The sequence below is a fragment of the Ascaphus truei genome, chromosome 17 (assembly GCF_040206685.1).
Source record: "Ascaphus truei isolate aAscTru1 chromosome 17, aAscTru1.hap1, whole genome shotgun sequence".
NCBI lineage: Eukaryota > Metazoa > Chordata > Amphibia > Anura > Ascaphidae > Ascaphus > Ascaphus truei.
The window spans coordinates 11,308,793-11,326,091 of record NC_134499.1 but is presented as its reverse complement, the minus strand read 5'-3'; the positions used below and the strand labels follow the sequence as shown (position 1 = coordinate 11,326,091).

At 39.2% G+C, this 17,299-nt stretch overlaps 1 protein-coding gene across 10 annotated transcripts; it reads right to left on the bottom strand.

Annotated features, from left to right (window-relative positions):
- Window positions 1–278: 278 nt before the first annotated feature.
- LUC7L2 (LUC7 like 2, pre-mRNA splicing factor) lies at window positions 279–16,592 on the bottom strand. Of its 10 annotated transcripts, none has more exons than XM_075573925.1 (12): window positions 16,236–16,592; window positions 12,702–12,824; window positions 12,284–12,354; window positions 9,004–9,098; window positions 7,168–7,266; window positions 6,430–6,546; window positions 5,053–5,196; window positions 4,088–4,264; window positions 3,720–3,814; window positions 3,533–3,562; window positions 2,732–2,896; window positions 279–1,786 (listed from the first exon to the last, which is right to left on the bottom strand). In XM_075573925.1, the coding sequence occupies exons 2-12, from the start codon at window positions 12,818–12,820 to the stop codon at window positions 1,648–1,650; spliced, it is 1,251 nt and encodes a 416-aa protein (XP_075430040.1). In that variant the 5' UTR covers window positions 12,821–12,824; window positions 16,236–16,592; the 3' UTR covers window positions 279–1,647. The 10 variants fall into 10 exon arrangements, with proteins under 10 accessions (XP_075430040.1, XP_075430047.1, XP_075430046.1 ...); XM_075573932.1 differs by lacking the exon at window positions 12,702–12,824 and adding an exon at window positions 13,035–13,082 and having other exon boundaries at window positions 16,236–16,589; XM_075573931.1 differs by lacking the exon at window positions 12,702–12,824 and having other exon boundaries at window positions 16,236–16,589.
- Between the last annotated feature and the right edge of the window lie 707 nt (window positions 16,593–17,299).

Here is a 17,299-nt window from a genome sequence, read left to right as displayed (position 1 = left end):
CTTCTCCTTTAACTGTAGTAATGTGTTTTGCATGCAAGAGACGGGTTCATTGTTTTGACAGCGCAACTTCTGAAGGAAGATGTAATGGATGCAAGAACAAATCCCTGCTGCTAAATAAACACTAACCCACAGACCCGTAATATGGTGATTTTTTTTAACTAGTAATATTTTTCTTCAATAAATCCACTGTTTACCCATCACTGACTGGCCTTTTTAAGAAAATCATTAATAAATGTGAACCTACAAGACTTGATGCTCAACAATAAGGAAGCCGCATAGATGGAAGAAGTCATACGAGACTCAACAATTTACTTTTAATAAACAAACAATATAGGCGTTGGATACAGAAAAAAATAAATCAACTGAAAACTGTTGACATGAGGGTAAAAAATAAAAAGAATGAACTCAAGATAGTTCATATTGATCAAAAAACTTTCAGAATTACACATTGAGATTATCTTGTTGCTGTGCAAAGGAGCTGTAGACTATGAAATGCATCCACAAACACTGATCCATTTTGCAATCCACAGCTGCTTTGAATGGGGACTATTCAATTAACCACACACAGGTTCAATTTAATTTTTTTGGGCACTATGGGGACAAAATAAAACGATATTACGCACCACCTCTTATTGGGAAATGTAGGCTGCGTCTAATTTCATGCGCTGTTTCAATGTGCCATGGCTTGTAAATCGCATTGGAAACGAGACAAAATAGGTGCACTGGGTCCATCCTGTTATTTGACTCCAGTTTTTATAATGGTTGTTGAGTGGGTTAACAGGGCGTTAAATCAAAGTGAAGCGGAGAACTGAAATAATCAACCACTAGTTTAGACTTTAACAAACAAAAAAAGGCATAGTAGGTGCTTCAAATGAATAGATGTATCAAACAATTGTTGGCGAGTTTTGACGGTGGCGTGGGGAGACTGCTTCAGGATTGAGCCGGTGTATAACAAGATGTAAGTGTTCATAGATGATGCTGCCTGTTAGTTTCATAGTCCTGACTAATGCAACATGATGCCTCTGCGAGACCATACATTTCCCTGCAATGCCTTACTGCAGCAACATGGAATACTTGAAGATTGCAAAGATAAAGCTATGATTACACCACAAATGGTGGTGAGCCTACAACAGCAGATATAACAGATGTGCAGGCTGCTCTGCCCCGGACACCTAATGAATTCATTTAGGCATGTTCAACCGCATGCTCCATACAGAAAAAACAAAGTGCATGGGCCATGACTCAGTATTGTGGTTTACTGGTGACAGTACAAAGGAAAAATTGTTGAATCCCTTCATTTGCAAGTTTTAAGCACACCTAAAAACAAAATTATGTGCAGTGAACTTATGGGACCCCACCCCCCCAAAAAAAAGAATTTATTAAGACAAAAACAGTCTACAATGCAGTACATGTTCTGAATACAGAAGCAGTCTCCAGTATGTTTTTATCTAAAGGAAAATCAGAAAAACACTTTTTTTTAATAAAAACAAAAATATCCAAGCCGAGTTGACTTTACATCTACGCTATACGGAAGTGACAGACTGTCCCCTCTGTTTTGTCCCTTTCAAACAGCTGTAAACTAAGCCACAGTTGGCAGCTTTAGAAAGATAACATCTGCTGACTGATGCTGGAGTAAGGATGTGGTGCTCAGATCTCCCCAGCCTCACGCTCCTCTGAACTCCGCTCTTCTGATTTGCCATTGGCGCCCTCGTAGTTGCGTTTCTTATCCTTGCGCTCGACGTCTCCGGAGCAGTCCCTGGAACTCCTGTCTTTTGACGATCTCTCTCTGGAAGAGATGAGTGGAATTCAGGAAACGGTATATAAATGAATGACAAGTTGCAGACCAGTCATTTAACGGAAGTACTTCCCGTGGGGGAAGATTTAGGTGGTGCACTGCATCATAAAATTATGGAGGCTGGATTGCAATGTAAAAAAAAATAAAATAAAAAAAAAATGTATTGATGCATCAGCAACATGCCAGAAAGAAAGTGGAAGTCTCCAACGCGTTTCACACAACGCTGCACTTTGTCATTTAAGGAGCACTCAGATATTTGCTGCCATAGCTTTTTAATAGGAATTCTACATCCTCTCGAGTTATTGACCCAAGAAGACGTAGCACTTTAAAGAGTACATTCTTAGACTACTTTTAAAACAAGGCTCATTCATGTTTATTCTCTAAGGAAATTGCAGCTGGGTTTAAATTATTTTTATGATCTCCAATTGTTAAGAAAAACACAAAACTATGTAGGCCGTTGCGATTTCCTGTTCTCATCAATTTTGGATGGAATGAAATCTTTAAATAAAAGGGATGGGATCAGTCAGTGCCATGGACGTTACTGCCATGCGTCGCATTTGATTCCTAAAGTATTAAAGGATTTCATGTAAGGCATTAGAGCAGGAAACTCATTTTAATTATATTCTTCTTCTGTGTATACTTGAACTTGATGTATGTGTGCAAAAAAGACAGAGCATAAAGTAAAACGATTGTACAAATTAAATGAGGATAATTATGCTAGTTACAAAACGTCGTAGGGCATTTCAAGTACATGTCGGGGAAAAAACATTAATTTTTCACAAGATACATAGCAGTTTCTTTAAGGGGTCGTTTCATAGTTCTACGGAAGAAAATTGTATTTATTAATGGTCAGTTTTTGGGCCCTGTAATGCTGCCGATTAGTTGGTCCTCCGCTGCTTCTCAAACATGTGACACGGACTCTAAGCATTGACTTACTTTGTTTTGCTGCTTCGGTCCCGGCTCCCGTGGTGGCTGCGACTTCGGCTGCCCGAGCGGGACCGGTGGCCGTGACGTTTTTCACGGGATCTGGAACGGGTTTTCCTTTTACGATCCCGAGAGGTGGAACGCGACCGGTGCTTGTGGCCTTCTTTGGACCTTGATCTGGGTTGCAGCAAAATGCACACAGAAATATGAGTACGTTTAATAACTATTGTAATAATAGATATGTATTTGTACAAGGTGCACAAGATAAAAAAAAGTTTAAAGAACGAGGCCTTTTATTCTCATAGTTAAAGAAAGCTGCATACACAAACATAACACCGAGATGTTATTCAATTGATGGATGCCAACAGTAAAGGGAGTTCAGAATGGCTTTGGGATTGGAACAAGGATATCCTAAACATGAAAACCCCAAAATATCAAAGGGAGGCTAAAGCCTGGAAAGAAACGATACCAGCACACTACACTAGAGCATTCATGTGGTTTTATTCTGCCCACAACCTCTAGGTTTCATATTTTAAGTTATTCTGTCTCTAATTTGTGCGAGTATCAGCAAACCCAGCAACTATGGGGTAAAAGGGCCTAGAACTGTGTTCCTGCTGTGCCGAGTCAATCATTGTTTCCTTCAATGTGTGTTCATCTACATATTAATCTATGATCTTCACTACAATGGCTATGAGGGAGAGAATGCAGTGATGATCATTTCAGAATACATTTTGACTACTTCCTTCTTAAACCTGCCCATGTGCCTTCAAAAAACAGATAACATCATTTCTTATCCACTGTTAGAAATCTCACCTTTTTGGCGTCTTGCCGTGGGAACTAGACCTAAAAGGTCAGAAAGAAAACCAGAAATTAGATTTTGTCTGACACTTGGTAGGGTGACCCAGGGAAGGACCAAAGAAACACTCTTATAAACACATTGCTATGGTGGGAGAAGGTAAGACTATTATAATTCACCCCACGCTCCCAGCTACTTCCTTACCTCTTCTTCAGCTTCTCTCGCTCCTCTTTCTCCCGCTCCTCTCTGCGTTTCAACCTGTCCTGATTCCTCTTCTCATGTTTCTTTGCCACAAGCCTCTGAAAAGATGGCAAAACATAATTGTGCTTTCTTATGCAAGAAAGGGCGAGGATATTATCCTTTATCAATGTACTTTTTCCATAATGCTTTTCAGAATATCTAGTACCTTCAAATTCTTGAATAGTATTAAAATAGACAATATATGTATAATATACCATGTTGTAATTTTAACAAATGTAACTGTCTGGGGTAACACATAGGGGCCATTGTAATCCCACAGATATGAGGTATAGCTGTAAGGGATTCTAGAGAAAAATAACGAGTCCTCTTACCTTTAACTGGTCTAGTTTCTCACGTATCTCAATGAAACCCAAGTGCAACTTGCCCCCAAAGTGGTCAGCCAGCCGTCTGTCATTGTCGTGGAGACCCAGATAGGCGGAGCATACTTCACACACTCGCAGCTTCTGCTGCTGGAAGCTGGAGGCAGGCATGGAATTGCGGTAGATATCCTGCAGGTATGGATTAGGATATTAAACTAGAAACGGCTTGCTCTGTTTAACACCATCTCCCTTTCAGGGGTTGGGACAGGCTTTAAACATCTCCCCCTCATCCAAACATACCAGTATATCCAAATGGTTAACCACATCTACGGGTCCATAAATATATACTGTTCCTTTCAAGACTTTTGCCCTCCCAGAAGCATCATTTATCCATTTGAAGTCTGCAAAATTTAGAATTGAGCCAGGGAGGTTTAACTTAATATATTCAAAAACAGTCTTCTCCACTCAACTTCCATTCCCAGGTGGGCTGTTAAAGTATTCGACAAACCACAATTCTAACGTGTGCACGCACCTTTGTTGAACTCGGGTATGTTCAATCATTACTATGAATTTAAGGAACTCTTATTTGACACCTTCTTCCTTTTGGAGTAAATACACCACCTTGTTTTAATACCTATTTTACATTTAGCTTTGTGTTAGGGGAAAGTTTTACAGCTACTTACCTCTTCATTACATAAAACCAAAATGTGTTCTATTTTTATTGGCACACTTTGGGTAAGGAGATAAGCAGCTTTTTACACTTCAAATGAGTACCTAGTTGCTCTTCGCAGGAATAGTACACCCCTAGCACCGTGATCTACTTCTTAGGGATTACTCAAGTACAGCTAGCCTACAAATTTCTAATCTTACTTTGGTGAAAAAATTCCCTAAAAACAGGCTCTTGCGCTGGATGCATGCCAACAGAGCATATTCTGAAAAAGCAGCTGCAATGCTTTTAACAAGGTATGGTTACAAACCTCAGCTTCTCTTTTTCGGATTCTGGTCTGTTCAACTTCATCCATGACATTCTGAGACTCTTCAACGTTTCCCTCTTCTCCCAGCTGCTCCACTTTGGCAAGCAGCTTCCCAATCTCTTCGTTGAGTTCATGTACTTTTTCTGCCTAAATGGGAAAGGACACAGAAAAGGGTGGGTGATCCCTGCTCAGCTCTAGATTAACAATTAGATGGGTGCAACCTGGGAAGAAGGGCTAGTGTATATATACGAAGGAGAAAGGATCCCTGATGATGCACTCATCCTCTACCAAATAAAAACAAATAGATTTTATTAAATTCGAAATAAAGAAAAAGAACCAAGTTAAAATCTCAAGTTGCGCATAGGTTCTTAGTATATCCAAAAAAATCACAGAAAAGCAGGTGAGGAACACACCCGAGCCCTAATGGTGTACCATATAGGGTTACTGGCACTAAGATTTAACCAGTTTTGCCTTCCTCACTTAGAACACAACTGGTCATGTAGCTGTGCCAGTCCTGTGCATAAATTCATATAACTCCTGTTCAAAGATGTATAACCAAAAAGCACTGGGCTTGCAGATCCCTGTATATCTCAGTATGGTGATACACGATGGTAGATGATCACCTATATACTCTAGTCCCCCTAAACTGACAGGGACTAATTATGGTCTGTGATGTGCATATTATTGATACTCTAGAGAGGCAAGTACGTGTGGAAATAAAAGTATAATTCCCCAGGTTTCGTAAACCTGTCTCTTTTCCCCTTAGATTTTAGCACTGTTGCTGGCAGACTGCATTTGGTATTTACAGAGCACATATAGCATAGTATAGACTTCTTAATACTGGGAATGGCTGTCTATTTTGACCCATAACATGTAATAGCTTTCTTAATTTATGTGGCAGATGTAAGGAAAGTAAGTGTATTGGAGAGATTCTAGACCCAATGGTGGGCTACTAGGCAACAAAAATATAATTTCTATACCTTATAAGGTTAAGTTCACTTCACTGTGACCTGTGCAAAAGTTGCAAATCACTTACTTCTTTGGCATTACATGCCACCCTTTGTAGTATGACTATAGCTTCCATTTAAAGTCACAACAGAAGTGATTGTGCACAACCCTGAGGAAGGTCACTCTGCGTGCCCCAAAACGTTGGTTAGGGTTATTTTCAATACATATATCTTTGGGGTATTATCAACTGTGTGCTGTCTCTATCACTGGACCTGCATCTGGTAGCTATACATTTTATTGTATGGGACAAGCATCTGGCTATATTGGAATCTGTGAGTACCAACTGCTGTGATATAGATAGATATAGATCTATACACATACATAATTTTTCACATTTTGCTGCTTTAAGTTAGAAAACCACACTTCACTTACTCTTACCTTGGCAGCCACTTCTGCGCTGATCTCCTCTTGAGTATCTGCTAGCCTTTTCTTGGCGATGTCTGTCCTCCTGTCGCAATCTGCGATGAACGACTGCAAGTGGTCCATTGCCTTGGTGTAAAAGGAGCGATTTGTTATGACTAACTGCTTTAAGATGGTTTAAGGTTTGTTTTTTTTGACAGTGGTAGTGTTAAATTACAATTAGGCATGTTGAATATTTAGCTGTGTAAATGTTTAGAATAAATCATTCAACTGGAAACCTTTACTATTATTTAAGAGGAGGTCACCCCACTATGCAATGCAGAACCATTTAAAAATCAGGGGTTCTCATCACCAGTGGTCTAGGGATCACAATTTATCTGGAAACTTTCAAAATTCACTTCAGAGAGCTCTCTCCTGCAGCCTGTGACATCCCTATGACTAGAACAGGATGATCCTTGCATCAAGTACATATTTTGGAAGATTTGACACAAGTATCGATGTTGATGCTTGACAGATCCAAATGGTGAACGGCCACATTATTAAAATTGTAGCAGTCAACAATGAGGAAAATTGGGCAACCCACAATTTAGCTTTAGAAGCCTAATAAACCCGTGGCAACCATCACACGTGGAAGTGATTTGTCTCATCCACGGAATGGTCCTAGTTTAAAAGAGCATTCATTGCTGGTATGCATGGCTGGCAACGTCTGCTAACCAAGACTCGGCGCATGTCATATATAATGGAACTCACATCAAGCTCAAAGAAGAAATCCTGCTGCATGGATGCAATTTCATAATCTGCTCTCAAGGCCAAATCGTGAACTTTCAGGCATTCTCCGAGATCCATCCTCTGTAAGAAGGCAGAAACAGGCATTAAAACAAGCATGAACATCAAACACATTTTGGGCATTTTTTTTTTTTTTTTTTTACACTGTGGCAATACCTTTGTATTTATTAGCAGTCATGACCATGGACAGGAATTTTAAAACCATGAACCAGTCATTGATAGAATAGCATACCATTTTTCAGGGGTTCACTAGAATTGCATACCGCTGTTTCATGAATATCGTAATTTTTGTCTGCACTGGAAGCAGCGGGAGTGACGTGAAAGGGGCACGAAGAAATCACCAGGACTTTAATCAGACGATCATTTTAAAATATATGGCAGAGGAAAACACTAACTGCAGAACCAATGTATTGGCGGCAAAAACATACTTCCAAGAAGAGTTTGATTTTTATCCGCACTTCAAGTTTCTGCTTGTTGGGGGCGCAAGTAAAGACTAGCAAACCTACTGTTAGAATATGTATTGAGAGTTTAAGATGTTGCCCTTAGTGCACACCATCATTGTGGACAATTGATAAATAGATATATTTGGAAGGAAAAAAAGTTATGTCTGGTTTTACAATACTCAACAAAAACTCACGTGTTAATGTAACGCTCTACTTTTAATAGCAAGAAAATATATTAATTGCGACGAAGTTCTCATATTGGCAACAAAAGTGTTCCGAATGCCAAATCTCATATATAAATCTTAAGAATTGGTAGTATACAAGTGTATCGGCATCATAAATATTTCAGTTGCAGTCGAGTTGCAAACTGAAGTCCTCAATGAATTGCTTAAGAAGGTTTCTATTTCCTAGTCATATACGAGTACAAATATAACATTCAATTATAGCTTACCAAACTAGAAGGTATTATCTAAAGAGGTTTGCTAGGCAGCCACAACCTAAGAGGGGCTCATGTGATTTATAACACTGAAATAAGTAACTTCCACCTGTTAAATTCAGTTACATGAGCCATATCGTATGGGGTTGAAGTAAGACATTTGAATTTTGACAATTAAGCAATTTTTGGTCCCTGTGGGGATAGTGAAGCTGTTCTGTAAAATTGTTATTTAATAAAAGGTACCTACAGAGCAGAGACACAACACTGAAGTAGCTTTGTACACATACTGAATATATTCAAATGAACAGATCAGGCAGGTTTTTTATAAAGGTTTAACATATACACAATTCACTAAAAAACTTTTTAATGGACCACTTTCAAAAGGCTGCACCGTTTCTTTCACTTTTTCATTACTGCGATTCCCTTTAGTTTAGACTGAAAGAATGGCTGTCTCACATTTGATTAAATGTAACTGCATTCCTCTATAAATTTGCACATTATTTGTTTAAAGCAGACCAAGCTGATCAGACATTTGATTTTGTTTTTACTTAAAAAAAAAATATTGCGCTTTCCAACACCTATTCAAATCTGATGCCTCGTTCAGGAGATACAGGTTTGAAATATTAAGTTTTTGACTCATAACTTTGTAAAACAGTGTTTGATATTCATGGCTTACTGATGAAGTAAACCAGGACAATCTTATGGAGGCCATTTATTTTACCTTTTTATTATAAGCCTATGAGTGACAAAATTAGAATAGACAAATTATTTGCAGCAGTTTCCTAGTGACTGAACTTGAAAAAATATAGGTGATGCATAAGTGCTGTGCAAGGAAAATAAACCAAATGATTAACAGAACATTGTGCCCACAAACAAACTTGAGCACAGCTTTTGTCTTAATATATCAAAAGTACATCATACCGTTCCTGCGAGGATGTCATGGGGACAGCAGTTGAGCAAGTGGCTTTTGCACACTCTTTCATCACTAAACTTGATCCGCTGGCGTGTAGTGTCACCTGCAAAAGAAAAGGCCATGATACCCAATATTAGACAGTCTATGCAGATGTACGTGACATGGTTTACACAACCCATCACATACTAATCAATGGTGCTCAGATCCTGGAGAAGCAGGGAAACGCATTGTAGTGCAATTTGTTAAAGGCGCTTCCAGCACCCAAACAGTAAATATGGTTAAATTGCACCAAAGGTAGGCCCTGAATAAGGCAGCAGCTGTAGCAAGTGCTAGGGTTCTATAAAAACCAATAATTATTTCAATCCAGTTGTAGGATCTGATACACTGAAGCATTTATTTTCTACTAAAAAATGGTCTAGCACAGAAAATTCGTTTGTCGTTTATTACCAGCTGCTGAATACACAACTTGTGTGTGTAATTTAGAACACTGCTTTAGAAACAGGACCACGGTAGACCAATTAGGGACCTGGAATGGTAACTATTTGAACGTTTCAGCTTTCTAGGCAGGATTAAGCGCATAGAAGGATGCCCTCTACAACTGGAGTCTTGATTTAGCCGTTACTGAATCCGAAAGAAGGAAACAAGCCTGTCTGCACAACATATTGCAGTTAAGTCATTCTGTAAAATATGGGACTGAATTAATGCTTCAAAGCAATTGGAATATATTGAATCAGGCCTTATGTATTAACTCACTAGATGAGCCAGTAGACTCTTGCACAAACAAAAACCAAATGCTCAGTAACTCTGAAGCTGGTATGCAGAAATAATTTATTAAAATCGATATACATAGATTCATGCTGACAACCTTGCTAGTCTCAGGTGCCCGGAGTAGCTCCTCAGTGCCGATATTGTAGGGTAACAAGGGAAGGTTACAACGGGTTGCAAGGAGTAATTATATACATACAAACCTGAAAAGTACTTACACTAGTCAAGACCCAGGGATACTGCTGATTGCGCAACATTTACCAACATGAATCAGCATTACCCATGGCGTGCTCTTACCCATGGCGTGCTCTGTGGATTGCCAAAACTTTTCATGATGTGATCAGCTGGAGCCCAAGACCGTTTATCGTATGTTTTTGTTTTTATATCCTTTGATGCAGACAATCGAAAAGCAGAAGAGCGAGATCCAAATACAAGAGACTACTTATCCATTAGGATACTGGCAGCTGTTTGCACCACTCTGAACTAAAAATATTATGTTTTACAAAATTGCAGGACAGAAATGTTAATGCGTTAAGGAGAGGTTGATGATCAGGAAGAAACTATGATCTTAAAATAAGAACACCCTAACTTCTATTGCAGGATAAACTATTGCTAACCAATTATCCATTACCCCACAACCAAAAACATGGTCTCTTGCAGAAATAGCCTTTACAGTATTTACAGCAGATATATGGCCTTGCTAGAGACATCATACATGTTGGCCGTCTAACAAGCCCTGATGCCTTTTAACCTAACATAACCAGCGTTCTTCAAAAGAATAGTGCAACCACTGATTTACCAAGGTTAGAAAAAAGCTGGGGTAACAGTACAAAAAGTGTCACAGCCAAACACCTTTAGTATTCTTATTAATTATAACGTTTAAGATTGGGAAAAGCAGGAAGAGTACCAAGTAAATAATGATCAACGTAAAATGCATCAGGTGGTCAGAGGCCCACCAAAACATGCAATTTATTCTGCTCCAGTGTAAAGGCAGCCTGCCGTGCATTGGAATGCCCTAGAGGACAAGGAGTTCATTTTGATTTTAATTGAACATTGAACATTTTAGTCCTGATTTTTTTTTTTAGTTTAGAGTGGCACTAAAAAGATTAGCAACAAAGTTAAAAAAAAATATATATCAAAAAGGTTGTTATAAGGAGGGACTAGGGGGAAATAAAAAAAGTATATTAAGATACTACAAATGCAGAGCACACAGCATCTCAGGGTTGGCTTTTGCACGGTCAGGAAATTCTCCTAAACTCCACAGAAAAGATCATTACTGTCCTATTTTTAGAAACAGATCTCCTTGAAGGTGCAAAGTGATAATGGAATTGCAGAATTGTCAGGTTTAAAAACTTTCTGCAGTGACACTATGCTAGAAAGTTAATAGTATTTGCCTTTTTTCTAATCTATTACTCCATCCATATCCGCCTTGTATTTGCCTTTATTTTTCAGTTAGGCTGTAAAGACTGATATATTTTTTTTAAATCCATTTTGAGCAGAAAGAGGAAGTTAACTTTAAAGCCTAGTCATAAGTAAATAATTTCACCTTGTGTTTCAGTACACACACCTTTTAAATTAAAAGCTCCTGCTGAATGATTTCTCAAGCAACTTCATCATTCTATCTAGTTCTAGAACAAAGATGCTCAGGGCACATCACATTGAATAACATTTAACATTAAACTGGTATCTTGTCATTTACTTTGCTTGAGAACAAAATAGGTCTACCCCACTGAATTCCTTCTCAGCGGAATTGGACGTCTTGCATTTCTGATGTCATGGGGACAAGAACTATAGAGACTGCAGGGTGCAGTGTCCTTAGTAATACTCTAAAGTCCTATCATGTATTAAAGAGTAACAATGAAGAATAAGGCTGTGTAATTCCTAAAAAGGATTAAGGAAGAATCTTAATACATTATAACCTGAGATAGTAAGAATATTAATTATTTTAGTTTATGTTTAGTGTCTTGAGTATTAGATACTCGCTTACATACTATTAAGCTACATTCATTTAATTGTTCTTTTAAAAGAAGTTTCCCTTAAAAGAAAGTATAGATGGCTTCTATCCTAAACAGTTTTAAAAGATCATGCAACTTATAGCATTGCAATGGCCTCATTCACTTCCCAATGCTTTTCCCCTAAACTAAAGGCACCTAAAGGAACAACCTGTACAGGCATGCAACCACACAAAGATTTTTACAACTGTATGTGGGAATTGTAACTTCATCTTTCATGATAACTATAACATTAGCAATCCTGCGGTTCTGGAAGAAAAACGATCCTGAAGACTCAAAGTCCAACTTTGGGTTTTCACTACTCCTCTGCAAATATGCTTGAGGACAAACTCCTTTGGTTGAGGTACAGGAGTACACTTATTGCTCTGGTTACTTGGCATAATCAGAATGGTTTATATCTTTTCAGGCCAGCAGCTGCAAAGATTTACGTCTCTTGTTTATTTTTTTTATTTTTACACAACTGCGTTTGTCCACATTCATTAACACATCTGAAAAGTTTGTTATAACTCACGGCTCGGCGAATGCGGGGCCTTTCTGATACTCCCTTGCGGATTGAAGTAGGCAGGCATAGATACATTGAACCTTTATAAATAAAACAAGGGGGCCAGATTGTTCAGTTTGTATAAAAAACATCGATTCTGCCAGCAATTTCAACACAGCATCAAGTAGTACATGTTGATCGAGACTTTATGCTTAACATATACAGCTATAGTGTTAAATATCCCTCCCCAACCAATTTTAAGGCATTTTCCAGTGATGCTGTTTCACAGAGCTCTGCAAAATAGGCCTTAGCATAATGGTATATATTAAATCAGATACGGTGAGGAAGATTCCTCAGTTTTGGGTGGGATGGCTATAAATTCTGAAATATACAAATAAAAAAAACAACTGAACTTGGACAATACTTTTACGAACACAAATGTTCTTACTGGAACAGTACCAATTTCATGGATGAGTATTCTGAAATCCACTTCCACGCATATTTGAAGGTCAAAATTCTTGAGCAAAGTGAACTCCTGTGGTTCAATATCATCGGTTGTATTCTCATTTTACTAGTATAAACAAAAGATATTGCTCCCTTGTAAATATGAACTTGATGCTTAAATCTTATCCATTAACTACAAAACAGTCTTCTCAGGCAGTTTGTACCACTTACTGCGCTTACAACGTTATTGGTGATCAAAAATTAGATTGTAGGTTCTTTAAAAACAGATTTGCAGTGCCTAGATTCCATGTACCGCAATACACAGAAATTATATTACCTGTATTAATCTGGGGTGTGCCTTTCACAATTTGGTAATTTCACTGTTCTATTGGCAAAACAAAAGTAAAACAAGTGTTTATAGAGAAATCCCAGGGACTAAACACTCATCGCAATTTAAGACTAGTCCATAATATCAGACATCAACAGAACAATTTCCGCAAATACTGTATCTACATTTTTAAAAGTGGAAAATCCTCCTGTCACTGTTCTTATTAGAATATCTTTCAGAATTACCACAAATATGCACCATGTGTGCCAATATACCAATTCAAAGATTGATTTAATTTAGCTTATTTATGTGAGTTAACCAGCTCTGTGAAGCAGCATCCACTGCTCTGTGTCAAATTACACATATAAATCATGCAGTGATTGACAGTGGATGCACCCAATTTTATACATCTTTATTTAGAAGAAACGGAAGGAGTGGAACACAGCTATTAATGGGTTTAAAATCAGAGCCAAACCATGTACATAAAGGAGGACGAGAGCAGGAAAATAACCAGGCTGTAAAAATTTGCATTAAAAAAGTATGCTTATTCCAATGGATGTTTTTGAAAAATCAATACAAATATTTTCTTCACACTACTGCTTAATAGTATGCAACTAATATTTTGCAAGAAACTCAGTCAAGGAGACCCCACTGCTTACATATTAACCAAAACACAAACACATGGTTGTCTTTCATAAATTAGTTACTGAGAGGTGAATACTTTACAATGAAGCATAACATGCATTGAAAAACGTTATCTAATCTATAATCCAACACATAACAATGAATGGCATATCCAACACCTCCCTATGGGCCGTTTTTCGACACCAGAATGCGTTATCTAACGCTCACCGCCACTGATTAACATGGAACTCGCTTTACAGCGGTTTCACTATCCAACGCTACTTCCAGAACGGATTCCGTTGGATAATCGAGGACTGTCTGTACCCTACAATAAATAATATTACTTGTGGTAGGAGAATAGATGCAGAACATGGATATATCCTAGCTCATATAAAATGAAATCAAGTTGATTAACAATAAATGTGTATTAGCAAATTAACAGTGCATTTGTTAATTTAAAGCTCCGTGCCGCTTGGCAACACTTTCTTGATCTGAAATAATGTGAACACAAACATGTAACACTAACATTTCAATGCATCTTTCACCGCTTACAAAGTGTTTGACAACGGCCTAGATTTTGACCCCAAAGCACAAGGAATTCCGAGACACATACTCCAGGATTCCTCAATTTCTGATACTCCCTTCAAGTTAATTGCCATTTTAAGAAAACAGCACTTGAAACCGGATGAGGGTGTGATACTTTGCATCCGATCTTGATAGATCTGCTGCACAGAAAAACACAGACTATGGTAGAGGCCATTTACATGGCGAGCCAAGAAAGAAAAGACTTGTTCATCCCAACATATGCTAGCCTTACCAGCACAGCGAGAGCCCTCAATCTGGGAGAAAATGACTGCCGGCTAAAATAAGGATGGTTATAGAACAAGGTAAAACAGACACTAATATCCAAAATGGCCATGACTTCTACAGTGGTGGCTAAAATGTAAGTGTAAACAGTGGAGCCTTCCCAGTTATAAACTTACTAAACTGATATACAGCTGTCTCAGATGCAATCTTTACAAAACTTGTCTTGCATCGAGATTTCAGATAGTTACAAAACTGCTGTGTGGTGTGTGTCCTATACACCTGCACTGTGACATGTGGCAAACACTTGGCATGTTCAAGGGAAGAAGTTGTAACTGTAACATATGCTTCTCGCCAATTTACATTGCGCCCATTATTGCATCATCCACATGTCAAACAAAAAAGGAGCAAACTGGCTCATTGAATGGGTAAGGGCAGAAGAATGATGCACATGGAGCCATGTTGCCTATGCAAAGTACCATGTCTGTGTCAGTGAGGGAAACGCTCTAGGTACTATTCCGGTGTGTACCTAACTAATAGTAGATATCATCAAGCATTCATACCCTCTGACAACACCTCTCTGGGTACTGTGCCGGTAAAGCCGAGACACGTAATTGGTGATTCTGATTTTAGGCTTCAACTGAAAAAACACTAATTTTGCTCTTTGATAAAAAACAAATTAGGCTTTTCCAATTGCCTCACCACAGGTAGGAGAAAGGCAGCAGGGGAATACAGTAACTGAATAACGTATCATTTAAACATTACACCCCCCCCCCATTGTTTACACAAACGAATTGTTTTATAAAAAGAACAATGGGAAAAGAAAAACACGCTTTAGAACAAATAAATAAAAACGGCATTTATAACATCCCAAAGAGCTATTTTTCACTAGCAAATTACCAAGATCACATATATATTAAAGGTATGGGTGCACTGTTTGTATCAGGAGTATTGGATTTAATGTTTGTTTATTAACAGCCCCTCCAATCTCAAAATGGTAGAATAGACAATAAATCTACCATTTTGAGATTGAAGTATTTCTTCAATCCACTGCTGGATTAAGACAACTCCAATGAAATAAATATATATATATATATATCAGAAAATAGCCGTGTTAGTCCAGTTGCGATAGTGCAGAATAAATGAGTTCTTCAGTATTAGGTGATACCTTTTTTTATTGTACTAACAATTTATGTCATAGGACAAGCTTGTCCTATGACAAATTGTTAGTCCAATAAAAAAAGGTACCACCTAATACTGAAGAACTCATTTATTCTGCAATATATATATATATATATATATATATATATATATTATATATATATATATATATATATATATATATATATATATATATATAATATTGAGGCCTAGCAGCGGATCGACAGTGACTGAATAAATAGATATATGCTCCCATGACATTAGATGAGGACTAAAACCCCACATGACAAATAAATGATGTCTAGAATCAGATGGTTTGGTCGGACGTCTCATAAATAGCTGTGGATTCCCCCCTCCCCCATATACAACTCCGCAGCTTCCGGATTCCTTCTAAAAGAACAAGGAGCCCAAATATCTTTTTTTTTAGTTATTTTTAATAAAAGCCTGTGGGACCGGTTTGGGAGAATCGCACTGTCAATCCCCCCTACACCCCGGGCAAACAAAAAAAAAACACTGGGGTAAATAAAAAAAATATATAAGAAAAAAAATGTAAAAAAAAAACCGACAAACGGTGTGGATAATGTGTATTAGTCGGTAACATATGGACCCGTAAACGCTTACCGTCCCTAGAGGTCCCCATGAGCTGGTCGAGCATGGCGCGCATTTGGGCCTGCGCCGACATTTTGATGTGGGGAGGGGGGGGGACCTTCACTGACGGGGAACAAGAAACCGGTTCCAAGCAACCGCTCCCTTTTTTGTCGTCTTTGATTCGAATTATCGCCCCCTCCCTCCGGATTGAGAGCGCTCCTGTGCTCCGGGGAAAAGAAGAGAGAAAAGAACACAGCCGGTCCGCTCCTCACACAGCGGCCGGCGACGGTTACAGGACGACGGGAACCAGGCCGCGGCGGGTAGTGGTGCTGATGGTGGTTGTTGTTGTCGCGAGCGCGCGCGCCCTCGCTGTGTGGATCTGAAAGGCGGGGGTGGGAGCCAGCTCGCGCCACAGAGCCGGCGTTTGATTGGTCGAAGTCGACCGCGCGCTTTCCTCAGAGCTGACACTGGCTGGTCAAACTACCCACCGCTTGTTTCTTCAGAGTCTTTGCGCTGATTGGTCAGAATTCTGCCATCCACTATCCCCCCTCAGAGATTGACGTTGATTGGTCAGAATACCCCACCAGCCTTTCCTCAGAGCTGGCGCGGATTGGTTGACCTCGCCCAGCTCAGCTCGACGTGTCAGAATAGTCGACCGTACACGCGCCCGCGTTCTCGCCCCCTGCGTGCGTTTTTGTTTGTGCAGCAATCTTTATTAGTAACGCTGTGAGGGTGACACACACACAACGAAGAGTTTTTGAGGTAAAATGTGCAAAATACCTCACGGACACGGTGTTCATCATTTAGGATGAAATGTGACTCATTTGGCTTGAATTGGGCTAACACACTCCAGGGCAGCACCTATATCTAAAATATGAAATGACGTCATGGTAACAGTCCTAAAAATAGCAGATAGCGGGGGGAGGGGGGGCGCACTGTGCACAATGGGAAGTAGAGAAGCTGCGTCACGTGAGGAGGTGCTGCAAGCGCGCTTTGTACCTGTGGGGGGGGGGGGGGGGGGGGGGGTTTGGGTGCGCGAGCGCCCTGGCCACACCCCGGCTCGTGCGTCCCGGTTAATTCAACGTGCACTGCGCGCG